The following is a 16,694-nucleotide window of genomic DNA, read 5'->3' on the forward strand; positions in this document are numbered from 1 at the left end:
GAACATAATAGATGATTTATTGGCTGATAAAAGACGTACTTTGTCACGCTCTTTGTCAGCAAAGCCACAAGAGAGAGATGTATTGCACAGGGAACTCAAGGATGTGAAATCACATGTGAGGCGGAGGCTCTCTCAGATGATGGATACCTGGTGGAGTAAGAAGGCTGATGAGATACAGGCGGCATCGGATTCCAATAACACAAAGCTGTTGTATGGTCTCTTGCGAGAGGTTTATGGACCGACTTCTTCTCTGATAACACCATTTCGGAGCAGGGATGGTAAAGAACTTCTTCGTGATTCACAAGGAACTCTGCGAAGGTGGCGAGAATACCTTGATGAACGTTTGAATCAGCAGTCTGTAGTTAGTGAGGATGTTCTCAATCTCATCCCTGAATAACCTGTGAGGGCGGCTGTTGTGGAACCACCAATGTTGGAAGAAGTTGCAATGGCTGTCTCAAGGATGAATAATGGGAGGTCTCCGGGTTTGGATGGCATTCATGCAGAGTTGTTGCAGCATGGTGGTGAGAAACTTCTGCAGCAACTTCACTCTTTGTTTGGCAGGATATGGGCTAGTGAATCTGTACCTGAGGACTGGAGAGATACAGTAATGGTGGTCTTATATAAGGGAAAGGGCAACAGGAATGATTGTGGTAACTACAGGGGAATATCATTGCTTTCTGTCGTAGGAAAGGTTTTATGCAGGGTACTTCTGGATCTTCTACTGAAACATGTTGCAGATTGTGTTCTTCCAGAAAGTCAACCTGGCTTTCATGTGGAACGCGGCACTACTGATGTGATCTTCTCAGCTAGACAGCTTCAGGCATGGGGTGGAGGGTTTGACTGGGGTCTGGGAAGCCAGGAGGCTGCACCAGGCCCTAATCTGATCTGGCAGTGTTTCTACAACTGAACAGTTTCACCAGTTGAATGAAAAAGCAGCTATGAGGGTTCATGTAAATACTAATGAAACTAATTATGGTTATAATTTCATTTTTACACAAATAATTACCTAATTAATTCATACAATAATTGTTTTGGCATTTATGTTCTTTCTTGTTCAGTAAGAAGAATTATGCAGTTATAAGATTTATATTCTTATATTTACCATATTCATACCACCATAATTAAACTACACTAATTATACCACCATAATTATATTGCCATAATTAGACCATTAAAAGGGATATGTAACTTTGCTATATACTTGTACTTTTATCTTAATTCTGTCTCAAAGAATTATCCTGGGATCATGGCCAACATGTTTAGTTTAATATACTCATCTTGGATCACCCTTATTAAGATTACATTAGATCCATGGATTAAAGCCACTTTTAATCATGGTTTCTGCCCCTAGAAAGCTTCTCCCTAAAGGTACCTTGCCAAGGCTAGTGCCTTTGGGGAGAAGACAAACAGGTATCCATGAACGAAAGCCTCCTCTAAGCTGCAGCTGGTTATTGGTTCAGATGTTGTGCATTTAAAGCAATTCAGTTTATTATTTTAGCTTCTTTAATCAACTGAGATGGAATATAAACGAGCCTTAATATTTTGATAGATTTGTTGTTCGTATTTGTACCACCATATACATTATAGTTTTATTATACAATGTACTGTATCCCATGGCAAGCAATGAGACCAACAACCAAAACAATCACTAATGTTTTGTTATTTTCCTTCCTTCTAGAATGCCATTACTTTACCCACAAGCATTCAGCTTCAACCTGGCACCGTATTGGTGAAAAATGAACAAGGCCAATTAGTTTTGGTTCATGCGAGTCAGTCAAGTGTTCTACAACCACAGACATCTACCAATACTACTGTTTTACCAGGGAAACTGCAAAATGTCAAGGTAAGTCCTTTCGTGTGTGTGTGTGTTCTTTGTTAATGAGAGTAAAATGAAGTGAACATCTTTCATTCAACATTGTACTCAATATGATCAAGACCTGTTGAAATGGCTGTGGCATGCTGATCACTTATAGTGGATGGAACTTGTGGAAGAGGGAGACCCTAGGAAAACACAAGATGAAGTAGCGAAGGCTGATCTCAAGATGCTGAACCTCACAAGAGAAGTGATGAAGGACCAAGATGAGTCGTAATTCAATGTGTTTGAGAAGTCTCTTCCATCACAGCAAAAATGAGATTCTGAAAGCCTTCCCCACATCAATCCCCCCCCCCAGCAACCGTCCCTCTGTCACTCCTCTATCTATGTCATTACTTGGTGGACATAATAATAAAGAATGGGATTGTCGCATCAGTGACAGGTGCTGGATAAAGGTTTATCTGGAGGTTAAACAACTTTGAATGGTGATTGAGGAGTTAAGCAGTGATTAAACATTTTTGAATGATAACTAATGGTTTAATCAGAAGTTATAGATTGTGGACCATCAACAACTGAATCATTGATAAGTTAAGTGTCATTTGTATGAGGCAAGGGACGAAACTGTCGTAAATGAGATAATTATAAACCTTTTGATGTGGAACTCATTTATTTATCTAATTATCTACACATTTAATACATATATATGCTGACTAATGAGCAATATGAAATTACTCACCCCATTTCAACTGAGTTCCTGGTTTGTGATTGACTTAAATAGTAATTACTATGAAGTGCTGTTTGTAAGAGAAGAGCGAGTGTCGGTTCTTGTTCTCTTAAAAGTAGCCAACCTTCCATGGAATATGTCAAAGCAATTTTCTTATTTGTGTTGTTGCTAAGAAAATTAAAGTCTGTATTCTCTTTTGTTTACTTTCTACAGCAGAGACATTACAAACTTTAGTGCAACTACATTCAATTGATCTCATGCGTATGTATGTTTGTTTAATTATCCATCTAACGATCCTTTTGATTTGTCATCCTTAATTATTGTTTTCTTTGTATTTCAGCCAATGTGCAATCAAGGTCAACCTCGACAGCCAACTTCTACTCCAACCATTCTTACTATCCAGCAGCCGCAAGGACAAGCGACTACGTCCAGCCATCACACAGTTCTGCGACAAACTGTCCCAGTCAACCACAGTCCTGTACAGGTGTCACCTGTTACTCAAAACAGTACAGGCTCAACAACCACAATGCCAAGCACCATACCTGTCGGGCATAATCAAGCCAGCAATGTATTACCAAGTAAGAGAACATCTTCAACCTTCGTCTCTTGTTTCTCTGCAGGAAATATTTGATGTGGGTCTCTAGACACAAAAATGGCAACTCTCTAAGATGGCTTATCTCAATGCTTTCTTTATTCCAATTGCAATTAGTCACTAACAGTAAATGGTAGGGAATTACTTCTCTGTGTTTGTAGTCACGCTCTCTTCTCCTTCTTCCTCACATCCGCATCTCTCTGGAACCACCAGGGTGAAACTCCTCCGACTTAGTTCCAATGAAATACCAACTACTCTAAACCCTTTGCCCATCCGTTTCATTATTCGTGATGAAGTGGTCCTTGGTGCTGGTGCCACGTAAAAAGCACCCAGTCCACTCTGTAAGGTGGTTGGTATTAGGAAGGGTATCCAGCCATAGAGACCATGCCAGAACAGACAATGAAGCATGGTTCAATCTTTCTGCCTAAGCCAGCTCCTATCAAACCATCCAACCTCTGCCAGCAGGGATAATGGACATTAAATCATGATGATGATGTGATAAGACTGGCCCTTTTTGCCAGCCAAGTGGATTGGAGCGACATGAAATAAAGTGTCTTGCTCAAGGACACAACACACCACCAGGAATCGAACTCACGACCTTACAATCATGAGCCAAATACCCTAATCACTTAACTACACCCCCCCCACACACACACACATCATAAAAGTCAATTGACTCCTTGATTTTTGAAAGATTTCTTTGTCATCTCTTCTTTGGATATTTGCTGGTTGCCCTGCCATGGTTCCATTCTAGCTGCCCTGCCATAATAGCCAAGTTGATGGAGAGATACCTTACAGATGTCCTCCAATTCATTTTGGAATTGCTCTGCAACCTCATCTGCCTTGCAGCAGGGATTATTTTCACCAATCTATTTGGCAGCCCAAACACGCCTGCCTGAGGGTCCCAAGATGACCCGAGCAGAATGCTTTTGATTCCTTTCTTTCTTTTGTTGGTGGATTGGACAATCACTCTGTTGACTGTATCAAGGGGAATCCCAAAATTTTCTGCAGTCTTACACTGGCTAAGTTCACCCTCGGATCCACCCTCAATACACCCTCTTTGAAAATCAGACAACTCGTTTGCTTCTGGTGTTCACAACATGGTTAGTTGCCATGAACAACTAATATACTGTAATCTGAAACGGAAAATAATAATACATTAACAGTTTGAAGCCTCAGATAAAAAAAGTTATAATGAGGGGGTGTCTATTTACTTTTTGAGATGTCTGTGTTTATATAATGTTTCATGGACTTTGTGTTTGATTTGTATAAAAAATGTTTTACTTTCAGATCAGAACAGCAATATGATTGATAATGTTCGGAAATGTAAGAATTTCATGGCAACACTGCTGAAATTAGCTTCTAATCAGCGTCCTGAAACAATCTTCAATGTACGTGAGCTCATCCAAGGACTGATTGTAAGTGAATGTATTTTCTTCTTTATTTACCTTTAGTCTTTTTACAACAGCAACGATCATGCCGATTAATGATCATGCTGACTGATGACCATACTGACTAATTACACAAAGTCTGCATTGTCTGTCTTAGTACAGCATGCTGTAAAGTGCAGTCCACCTACCTGGCTGACAATAGGTTCCACTTCTATTTCATGCTTGGCTCATTAGCTGTAGAGGTGGCACCCATCTGTAGAATCTTTTATTGTGTTTTATTGTGGTAGAAGTTTAAACTTAAATTATTGAACCAAATTGTACAGTTAGAAACTACAAATAGGTATGTGCTATGGCAGCACATTTCATGTGATATGTCCATCAACAACAGAACCACATCATGCAATGGTCAGGGCCCACTTCCCAGTTATAATTCTGCACAATAATTCTTGAGCAACCCATCAAAGCTTCACTGTTCAAACTATTCTCATACCAAGTCCATTCTTCTCTAAATAGTTTTGCATTAATTATGTATATTTTATGTTAATTATATATAGTTTTATATTAATTGTATATTCTGTAGATTAAACTCTGGGTTTATTCATTTATCTTCCATTCCAGGATGGTAAAGTTGACCCTGAAAGTTTCACAGAGAAACTTCAAATTGAACTGCAGTCTTCACCTCAACCTTGTTTGGTCCCTTTCTTGAAAGTAAGTACTCTATCCCTTCACTAGTGCTGTCCTCTGTAGAAACATTCTTTCATTGGCATTAATTAAACACTTTTATAAAGACATATAATCTTTAATTAGATATTGGATATATTAATTATTCTTTATTTCCAATTAAGTTTTTGTTGAATTGACAAACTGTAAACCTGTCACACACACACACACATACACACACTCTCTGTCTGTCTCTCTCTCTCTCTCTCTCACTCTCTCTCTCTCTCTCTCCCCCCTCTCTCTGGTAATGTCTGTTCACATTTTCTGTGAGGAAATAAAAAGTTCCTAGCTTGGAAAACAAATAAAGCTTGGTGACAAGAAAATCATTCCAGGTCTTGCTAGCATGCAAAAACACATGCTAAAATGAATGTGTACACACACACATACACGCACACACATGCACATACATGTATGTAAAGTTAAAATATGACAAATGCATTTTAATGGAAACAGTATAAGTTTCACTGTTCTCAAACAACACTTTTCCAATTGTGTGTGTGTGTGTGTGTTGTATTTGATGGATTATTAGAAGCACAGAATTACCTGATGCACCTGAATTTTATTTAGCAAACCCTTTCTTGTCTTACCACTTGCCAGCAATCTAATCCTTGACTCAAACCCTCTGTTTATTAAGTAGAGGGGGAAATTGTGCCTTCTTAGCAGACGTGTTTGGTGCTTAATGCCCATCATAGATGTATGTATGTATGTATGTATGTATGTTATCAGTCAGGAAGTGTGAGAGTGTATGGTGGTAGCAGTTGATATGGAAAAGATGTTAAATCTCTCCCAGTTCGTTTCTTTGTGTCTCGTCTATGTATGTCCAGTTATTGGTCTGTCCACTCATACCATCTCACCATTGTCTGTTTGTCCACCTTCCTACATCCTTCTGCCCATCTCCATGCCTCTATGTTTATCCCACTCTTTCTCCCCCCCCCCCCCGATATGTATGTATTTATATCTTTTGTATATTTTCAGAAAAGTTTACCTCTGTTGAGGCACTCTCTCTACATGAATAAAATGTCCATTGACGGGGTGCGTCCCCCTCCTCCTGAAGTGATCCGGGTTCAGACAATGTGTTCCGTGCCTAATACAACTGTTATGACACACACTAAGCAGAACGTACACAGCCACACCCACAACAGAATGACTCATGTGACCGCAGCGAATCGCATGACCACCCAGCCTCAGGTCCATGGCGTTATGTCAGGGGGCCACATTCATCAACCCACTCAGGTAACTATCTTCTCGTGTCTTTCTTTTAATGGTATTGGGTGGTGTTCATTCTTTCCCATGATGTTTATAAAGCAAAATAGTACCGACTGGAATTTGAAACCCTTGCACACAGTTTACCTCAACATTAAATGTTATTAAAGCTGGTCCTTCAAAGTCCCAAAATGAGAACTTGCTTTGTATGCCTCATTTCTTTAATTATTTAAAGACATAAAACAAACATCTCCCTGGATTGAACAGAATTGGTAGAGCACTAAACAGAATGTCTTGTGCTATCTTATTATGTCCCTTTATTTTCTGACTTCACATCCCATCAAAGTTAACCCTTTCATTACCATAATGAAATTCAATTAATTTTCAAAATAATGAAGAATTTTGTAAAGTAACTTTGTCGTTATTTATCTGGTTTCTGGAAAATAAACTTGCATGAAATTTTGTTGGAAGGTTTTAATTTAAATCCTTTTAAAACAAGAAGTTTGTATCACAGAACCAGGCTGGTCTCAGGCAGGTTGGTATCAAAAGGGGCTAATTCTACTGTTCTTCTTCCTGGGTCATTAGAACACAGTATCAGTAATATTCTGGAGTTTATTTAATCAGTTACATCATTCCCCTTAAATTTTTGTGCCTGTGTTAGTAATTAATATTTCATAGAATCAATCTTATCATTTAACGATTTTGGTTTTGTTTGTTACAGACTATCATCAAACAGGTATGCCCAGCTGGTCAAATTGGCCATGTCCAGGTACGTGGTGGTCAAGCTAAGATGACAACGACAACCGTTGGTCATCCTGGCATCACTGTCGCCAAATCTAACCTTGGTACAATGACCACTGTTGGGAGAACCAACCTTCTCAACACATTGCCTACATCTACCACTAATCTCCAATCCCACATGCAGATCAAGAAAGAGACATTGGCTCCGCACAAGGAAAAACGGAAATACGAGTCTCTGAAGTAAGTTTGCCTTATCTCATACATTGTGGTCTTTGCTCTCATTTCATTCACCCTGAGACACCTTTTCTCAGAGGAGGAACAACATAACTGTTGAGCCAGTGGTTGTCATGTGAAGGTAATTAACTCTGTGTATTTTAAACAATTATTTCAGAGATGACGATGACATCAATGATGTGGCAACGATGGGTGGAGTCAACCTGTCAGAGGAAACTCGCAATATTATGGCTACCAATGCCGACTTCATTGGGACCCAGATTCGGTCTTGTAAAGATGAATGTTTTCTTTATCACAGCCCACTCTTAAGTAGAATTAGCTCAATTGGTAAGTATTTACTCGACAGTTGAGTTTAACTGTGATCATAACTCTGTGTGTGTTGTGTTCATGAGTAGATAATTGTGTTCACTCATGTTTATATGTGCATACATGCACATTTGTGCCTCTATGTGTGCAATCTTTACAAATTTTGGGATTTTTACCAAATGGAGCAATTGTGTGTGTGTGTGTCCACTGTGATATTCTGACTAATAAAAGGGCCAAACTGTAAAATTACTCAAACTCTGTGAATGGAATGAGTTAGACCACTTAGTAGCAATAACAACAACAGCAGCAACAACATTATTGAATAACACCCTGTGTTGTTGTTGGTGGTGCTGCTGTTGCCCCACTGTGGGTTCAAAGTTGCAATATGAGTTGATGTGGCAGAAAAGCATTAGTTGAGAGGACTTTGTCTGGAGCAATTTGTCTTTTGTTTGGAATATGGTTGCAACATATAAAATATTGCTCTCTTGGCACCAACAAGCATTATTATGGCTGTTAATTAATATTTTTATTTGTTGTTATTGTAAGCAATTAACTGTGCCTTCGGTTGTATATTTAAACACAGCCAAGAAATACGGTGTTGAAGAGGTACCTTCCGATGTTGCTAACATTGTATCACATGCAACTCAAGAACGATTGCGAGATTTCATTGAAAAATTATCTACGATTGCTGAACACAGAACAGAAATATACAAAGTAAGTGGCTAATCCATAATCTTTAGTCTTTCTAAAACCACAATCTTTTCTTGTGGATTATGCTTATCTCTATTTTCAGATCTCTGTATTTATTGTTTTTCATTTCTTTAATTTTTGTTGTTTTTTTTTTCTCTAAGATGGACAGCAGGTATGAGGTGAAAAACGATGTCAGAGCAATATTGAAACATTTTGAAGAACTTGAGCGACTTGAAAAGAAGAGACATGAAGAACAGGAGCGAGAAATGTTACTAAGGGTTGCTAAGGTTTGTTTTTCCTTCTCCCTACCTCTGAAATCCCCACCCCTTGGGGCCAACTGGATGGCGTTCCTACTGACAAGATCAAACTATATCTGTAGTAAGGTTTGAACTTGTGAAATATCAATTAGTGTTGGGGGGGGGTTAAATTGTTTGGAGAAAAACCAGGTTCTCCAGCTGTTGCTTTGCTCTCCACAACCCTACTATTTTCTCTTATTCAAACCTTAGACTCAAACAAATCATGGGAGCAGCTGGAGGAGCTGTTTCTACACTCGTTATTCCTTTCCTAGCCTCACTTATTATTGGTTCCACATTAAACACACTCTGTGGAGTCGTTGACGTTAGAAAGGGCCATGCCAAAACAGACAATGGAACCTGGTGCAGGTCCCTGGCCTTACCAGCTCCAGTCAAACCATCCAACCCATGCCAGCATTGAAAACAGACATTAAATGATGATGATGATGATGATTATTAATTCCAGCTTCTCTTTTGAGGGTCAAATCCTGGTGCCTTACTGTACCAAAACCTGCAATTCACCCATTCAGTTCATATTGTGTCTGTTTCAGCTGAAATTTCAATTTGAAAATAAGCAATGGTCACAGTTGGATTGCTGTTGGTTTTTACAAATATTTGATTAAATAAGTTCTAATTCCTTGCTGGCATAACAGCTAAAATTTGTATATTTTTAGAACATTTGCTTTGAACACAGCAATTCAGACTAACTTGTTATGGTTTTATGAGTTTGAAAATGTTTATTTCAAGCCATCAAATCAAACACAGATATTTTTGTATATTTAGTGTTTATCTAACACAGCTGTTACACGACTGGACTTGTAACTGTTCCAGTGCCTATGTCCCAGTCGCATGGAGTCTCTATGTCTTACATGAAAGGACTGTCGTCTCAAAGATATATTTAAATTTTCATTAAAGCAAGAGATTTTGGCTGAAAAGGGTTTGATTTTGTTTCAATAAGGTTAGGGCTTGAAACAGGAAAAAATTTCATTAGACTGAAAAATAGATTCTATTGAGATTGATTGTAATGGGATTTCATGTGCATGTGTGTGTGTGTGTGTTCATATAGGTACCAGTGTAGCTGTGTGATTAAGAAGTTTGCTTTCCATCCACATGGTTTCAGGTTCAATCTCATTGCATGGCACCTTGAGCAAGTGTCTTCTACTCCAGCCCTGACCAACCAAAGCCTTGTCAGTGGATTTAGCAGAGAGAAACTGAAAGAAGCCCACACACACAAAAACATAGTGTGTGTGTGTGAAATGTATATGTTTATGTCCTTTTGCTCTGACATTGCATGACAGTTGTCAATGAATGTCAGTGTCATACAAGAAGTACCATACATTTCCAATATCCTTCAAAGACACATCTGGCCGTGGAGGAAATATTACTTTACTTGGAAACAAGTGAGGGTTGGTGACAGGAAGGACATCCAACTGCAGAAAAATCTGCCTCAGATAAACTGTCTGACCCATGCTAGCATGAAAAAGTGGACATTAACTGACGACGAGGATGAAAATACGTTATATATGTATATATTGTATTTTATTCTATATATATGTTTTCTATTTACAGAGTCGGTCAAAACATGAAGATCCAGAACAGTTGAAACTAAAGCAGAAAGCTAAGGAGGTAAGTTAGTGTGTGTGTGTATGTAAATAAATGGTTTTGGTATTAAGAAACGCTGTTTAAATGTGTTGCTTCCTCTAAAATATCTGCAGTTTATATTTCTGTTGATGGTTCTGTTTTTTTTTTTTTTTGTCCTTCTATTTTCTCAGTTACAACTGGCAGAGATGGAAGAAATGAGGCAACGAGAGGCCAACATTACAGCATTAGCAGCTATTGGTCCCAGAAAGAAGCGGAAAACAGAAGCAGGAGACTCAAATCAGGTACTCACTCACTGATGTAGTTTGGGGATTTGTGGAGGGGTTTGCAAACCACTGACATATTGTTAAAGGTTTCTATTTTTGGGTTGACCTATTAAAGGATTTACCATTTCTGGTGGTTATTATTATAGTGATGATGATGATGAAAGGTAGAAGCATTATTATGCTGAGCAAAATGCTTAGCAGCATTTCTTTTAGCTTTATGTTCTGAGTTGAATATCCCTGTTGTGGGTTCATATCCTATTGAAGTGGACTTTAGATTTCATTTTTCTGGGGTCCATAAAATAAAGGACCAGTCTGAGGCAGTGAATTGGTAGGTTTCTTAAAGGGTTACCCTAGACGTTTTGCACTATTTCTTCTTGAATTTCTGTCCTTGAGTCATAGATTTATTCCATTCCACTTGGTCCTCAGGTACCTTTAGTGCTGGCCATTCTTTCGTACATACAAGTCAGGTATTCCACGTGAAAATGAGTCCACAAAATATTGTGGAGGCCATGGAATAAAGGGAAATTCCTACTGCCCTTTCATCCCTAAGCAATAAAAAAAAATCTGTTGTGTGTAAAGTGGTTGGGTATTCTACACCCCAAAACAAATGTAAATCCTCTGCAGAGAAAAGTGTCATCTTTCCTCCATTAATCCCTACCACCAGATCCACAATTACAGCTACACACACATTTGTGTGATAGAAGGCCTGTAGAGGTACAAGAGGTCCACAAGAATAGCTGCCCCTCCAAACTTTCTGACCCTTTAACTGCCTTCATCAAATTCACATTGGTGTATACCAACACTATATTCTGTTATACCCCCCCCCCATCTCCAGGCAGTCCACTTACCTCATATAGTCTAATTTCATCAACCAGCTGTCATTATTTTCTTATGTTTTGTGAGAGACATTGTAAATAACTCATTTCATAATATATTCTGCAGTCTTATATATATATATATACACACACATACACATCATTATCATTGTTACCACCACCTTATTCATCACCATCATCACAATAACACTGTTCTTCTCTCACTCTAATATATTTTATTTTCTTTTCTATTCCAGACTGGTACATCAACATCTCTCACAAATGGTGGAGTAAGTTCATCTTCCGTTCGACCTGTGAGTCTTCATTTAAAAACAAAATTTTTGTTTCATGTTTTCTTCCAACCACAACAGATGGGGGGAGTTCCATTTCTTCACCTTCATTCTCCACCACCACCACCACCACACTCAACTATTCTCTCTCTACATCTTTCCATGCCTACTTTCTCTCTCTCTCTTTCTACTTCTCTCTTTTTCTTTGTCTTTACCTCTCTCTCTCTCTCTCTCTTTCTCCTGCTATATTACTAATTATCGTTACCACATCCACCTGACAAGGATATTGTTGCAGCAGAAGGAAGAATATTCTTGGATCCAACAATGTGTGTGTGTGTGTGTGCGTGTGCGTGCTATAATAACTGTGACCTGATAGTTAAGGATGTTCAGCTCAAGATGATGATGATGAGATCTCAGGTTCAATTCCTGGACCAGACAGCATATTTTCATTTTACATTGGTCTAATCTACTCACCTGGGAATAAGTATCAGTTTCCAGCTGTCAGAATGTTCCATAGCAGCACCTGAAACAATTATTGGCAACCTACCAGGGCAATCATACTCCCTCACAGGTGATGGTTATGGCATACAAACATTTAAACTCGTGTTTAGAACGTAAATGTGATATATCTATAAGGTTAATGGACGGGAAGAATCGGTAGATCATCAGATGAAATATCTTGTGATAGATTTTTGTTTAGTTTCTTTTCTTTGGCAGAGGAAACGGATGGAGTGTTCACATCACAGATTCTACCCAAATATTATACAATCTGTCTTTGACTCAATGAAAGAATCCTTTTGTTGCCAGCAGGAGTTATAAGAAACTCTCGCACACCCCCACCTCTTACTCTAATTATTATGCATTCAAAACCCCGGCTTCGATAACTAACTGCTTCAACTATAGTAACAGAATCTCTCCTCAGTTTTCTCATATTTATCCTGCTGACATGTGTTGGCTAGGTTTTGTCCATTTGGAGTCTTGGGCTAGATTCCTGGATACTGGACAGTTAGCTTTAGCTAATATCAGATATAATATATATATATATGTATATATATTTATAAACACATGAAATATAACTTTCTACTTGCTGGGTTTAATTAGAGAAGCAGGAAAGAAAAAATTAAGACCTGGGAATCTTTCAAAATTCTGGTAAAGGGGAGGCAAGTGTATTTGCAAAGACGATTAGGCAGAACCAACCAAAGTGGGAGGCATTCATTTATGTGGTATTACTTGCAGTTGGTCTTTGGTATGACTTGAAACAACATCAAGTTGTAGGGCCCTGGTTTTGGAGTTGCAGGGGTTTGAAGAGTGTGGAAGCAGCTCTTAGCCACTATTTATTCTCAGGTCTGCTCTGACCCAGAATAGTAGCAGTGGTTAGGTCTCAGCTATGGGCTTATTAGAATGTTAACCTTGTGGAGTACAGAGAGCAAGATGATATGCCTTGGTCATCTCCTTCATCCCCAGTTGTCTTGACCTGGTCTTGTCAATGGATTGAAGATGGTCACAGACAAGAACATGAGGCTGATGGTGTTGTGCAGTTCTTCTTCACTTTAAACAAAGTCACTCTGTGTAAGTCATTGGTCACCCTTCCTCCCTTTAAGATGACCAGACGGTCCTTATCACTATGCTATCTGTACTCTCTACCATTACCCACCACACCTCACTGTCAGACGAGACTAAAAACCTACATAGATCTGGCAGGCTTCAAGGGCTGCTTTCTAGATTAGGATTTTCTGCAACACACGAGCTTGGTCCTATATGAAGCCATGTGTCGAATCCTTTCGTGATTAACAAAGTTTTATTTATTTTGTATTTTCTTTTTGTTTATGAATTTCTTGATATTTTTGTTTTGCACCAAATACCCCGTTAATCAAGTCACGTTGAAGCCAGCATTTTAACATCTTCTGTTTCCTTCCACAGGTTGTGTCCCGGCCACGTATCAAACGTGTCAACCTGAGAGATTTGCTATTTTTGATGGAACAAGACAAATCTTTATGCAGATCAACGCTGATGTATAAATCATTTTTTAAGTGACCTCTTCTTTACCACAACCACAACCACAGCAACTACTACTACTACTACTACTACTACTACTACTATTAAACACTGTTACCACCACTACTACTAAACACCAAGCGACACCCTCCTCCCCCAATACCATCGCACCTCATTCCCCCCATGACCCTCTCGACTGGATTGACTACAGCTTTCCCACCCCCCAAACTCTCCCTGTGTTGGTGTGTTTAAGTGACTTCTTACACTTTCATCCTCTCAAAGAGGAAGAGAGTAGGAGAGAAGGGGGAAGGGGCAGAAAGAGGGGTAGTAGCAGGAGGAAGAGGAGGAGGAGGAGGCAGACAAGGAATGTGATTTTAACCCCAAATGAAATTTAGTCCACTGCACCCTCACCACCACCTCCACCACCATCATCATCATCACCACCACCTTCACCATTGCATGCCGTCGACATCACCACCAGCACCACAACACCAACATCATTGCACCTTTTTTTACTCATTGTTTCATTATCACTGAGTACAGGGGTGGGGGGAGGGTTTCTGTTGTGTTTTTTGGGTGGGGTAAGTTGTTACCCCAGCAACCATAACAACAACAACAACACTCGTTAAATTGTGGAAAAAAATGGTTCTACCCTTTGATCATCTTCACTGAACTTACCTCTCCTTCATAATAATAATAATAATAATATGGCAGTGCTCTAGAATAGTCGTCACAACTAAACCAATTTTGTTAGTGAATGCCTGGTGTATTACTGGTATTTATTTTGGGATTGCCAGGGATACAAAATACAACTGCTATGTTTTGGCTCTCTTCACCTTCCTCAGCCAATAATAATAATAATAATAATAACTGAGGTGACTGTACTCCGTAGAGTACAATGCAGATATCCTGTTTGCCTGTCTGTACTCTGTTGTCAATAACTGTCACAGCACTCTGGCTGTGCCACACTGGACAAACAAATAGTTGGGGGTTTCAAATCCTTCTCATCATTACGTTTGTCACTCTTATCTGTTTCTAGCACAGTCTTTGTAGCTGTAAGTAGGTACCACCATACGGTATGGTTTGTAGTCCACTGTATCAGTTGATCAACCATTTTTGTAATGATTTTAGAAAAACAACTCGTTAACTGAACACCATTTGTCAATGTAAACTTGGTTTGAGCTTCACCCACTTGGCTCTGCGCTACCACCTTGACTACAGCACTACCCTGCACCAAACTGCTCCATTGTATTGTATCCCCAGCCACTGAGTCCCTATCCTTTTCTCTCTTTTATTGAATACCTTAATCCCCATTGTTCCCTTTCTTGGTGTAGTTGTAGAAGCCAGTTTGTGAACTCTCTCCCTCTCTCTTTGCTGGATCAATGATGACAATAATAATAATAATAATAATGATGATGAAATTCCTCTTTATTGCTACTGTTGTTGCTGTTGGTGGTGATTCTGAACATTCGGTGGATGACACCATATTAGTGGTACCTGCTTATAGATCAAAGTTGTTCCAGCCATGATTGTCCTGTCTTGTTTCCTCCAGATTATATTACCCCAACGTGTCCATCTCCCTTTTAAGGCAATAGGGTGTGATTTGAGATATATTTAGCTGCCATTTGTAGCAAGTCAAACGACCATGTAGAGGCTCCCTCCCTGGCACTTAGAAGTCACCACTGAAGTGTTTTGTGCTTGGTGTTGGAGAAGGCATCCAATCATAGAAGCCATGCTATGGATGACATTGGAGCTTGGTGCAGCACTGTGGCTTGTCAGATCCTGCCAAATCATCCAACCCATGCCAGCATTGAAAATCGATTTTAAATGATGATGATGATGATGATGATGTTTATATGAGAGAGAGAGAAATAGTCACCATTTTGCTGTATATAGAGGTAACCTGTATGCCAGGTATGCCAATTCTGCCACACTTTAGTCTAAGTGACTCCCCACACACTGGGTGACTGTATGGGGCTACAATGTGGGCCCTAGGGGTATGTTGGTGGTGGTGTTATGGCAACAGGGTTCGGTGAGTCAGTGGTGGTAAATTCTTGGCAAACAAAATTCAGTTTCAAATTAACATTTGACTTTGTAACTGGTTGCATTGCTGCCTTAGTAAGGGCATGATTGTCACCACTTCCCGTCTTTGTTTCAATACACTGATAGATTAACAAAATGTCCTTACATGTCATCTCTGTCTTGTCTCTATTATATTTCCCTTGTCTAACTAATTACTTTCACCCTAATTAAATATTGTAACTCTAATGACATTCCTCTCTATCTACCATGGCCTCTCTCTGCCTCCTTCTCCCCTTCACTCACTCTCTTTTCTTTGTCTCCTTCACTCATTCTTTCACCAAAAAAAAAACCATTCAGTGTTTGTCATTTGTCATGAAGCGATTTCATTTGGGTTGGTCTGCCTTCCAAACATCTTGAGAAATACGTACATACAATTATTTATATATATATATATGTATACACACACACACACACACACACACACACACACACACACACACACACACACACACACACACACACACACACACACACACACACATACATACATACATTTTCTTAACATGGAGTTCTGTCATGTAAGACCAATTTCCCAACATCTTCCTGTTAAATGGAAGTTAACAAGCACAGAATTGGTGAGAAAATATGTTTTATATTATGGAAACTGTGTTATAGGAAAGGTTCTTGGGTAGAGCTCTTACATAATGTGGCAGATGCCTGTATGTGTGTGATGTTCATTTGTGTATGATACTAAGCAGTAATAACATTCTCTCCGACCGGTTAATTTCATCCAGTCGTTCATTCAGCCATATATGGATTGACAATGAATGTAATCCTTGTTTATCTCATGCATAAATTAACATATATTATACAGATATATATTAATATATATTTAACTCTACACACTTCCAACACAACACTGTATTGAATACTTTTGTTTTTATACCACAACATAAACTATGCATATATATATATATATATATATATATATATATATATA

The 16,694-nt window shown here is 38.9% G+C and overlaps 1 protein-coding gene across 1 annotated transcript in view; it reads left to right on the forward strand.

Annotated features, from left to right (window-relative positions):
* LOC106882896 (transcription initiation factor TFIID subunit 4) overlaps window positions 1-16,217 on the forward strand; it is a 22,452-nt gene extending 6,235 nt beyond the window's left edge. The window contains exons 2-14 of the mRNA XM_052975137.1: window positions 1,679-1,843; window positions 2,878-3,115; window positions 4,420-4,547; window positions 5,139-5,228; window positions 6,216-6,473; window positions 7,165-7,424; window positions 7,576-7,745; window positions 8,308-8,438; window positions 8,576-8,701; window positions 10,277-10,333; window positions 10,480-10,590; window positions 11,645-11,701; window positions 13,598-16,217. Of these exons, the coding sequence (XP_052831097.1) occupies window positions 1,679-1,843; window positions 2,878-3,115; window positions 4,420-4,547; window positions 5,139-5,228; window positions 6,216-6,473; window positions 7,165-7,424; window positions 7,576-7,745; window positions 8,308-8,438; window positions 8,576-8,701; window positions 10,277-10,333; window positions 10,480-10,590; window positions 11,645-11,701; window positions 13,598-13,711 (1,905 nt within the window). The 3' untranslated portion in view covers window positions 13,712-16,217. The remainder of the gene's footprint in view (window positions 1-1,678; window positions 1,844-2,877; window positions 3,116-4,419; window positions 4,548-5,138; window positions 5,229-6,215; window positions 6,474-7,164; window positions 7,425-7,575; window positions 7,746-8,307; window positions 8,439-8,575; window positions 8,702-10,276; window positions 10,334-10,479; window positions 10,591-11,644; window positions 11,702-13,597) is intronic.
* Window positions 16,218-16,694: the final 477 nt, after the last annotated feature.

Source organism: Octopus bimaculoides, chromosome 20 (genome assembly GCF_001194135.2).
Source record: "Octopus bimaculoides isolate UCB-OBI-ISO-001 chromosome 20, ASM119413v2, whole genome shotgun sequence".
NCBI lineage: Eukaryota > Metazoa > Mollusca > Cephalopoda > Octopoda > Octopodidae > Octopus > Octopus bimaculoides.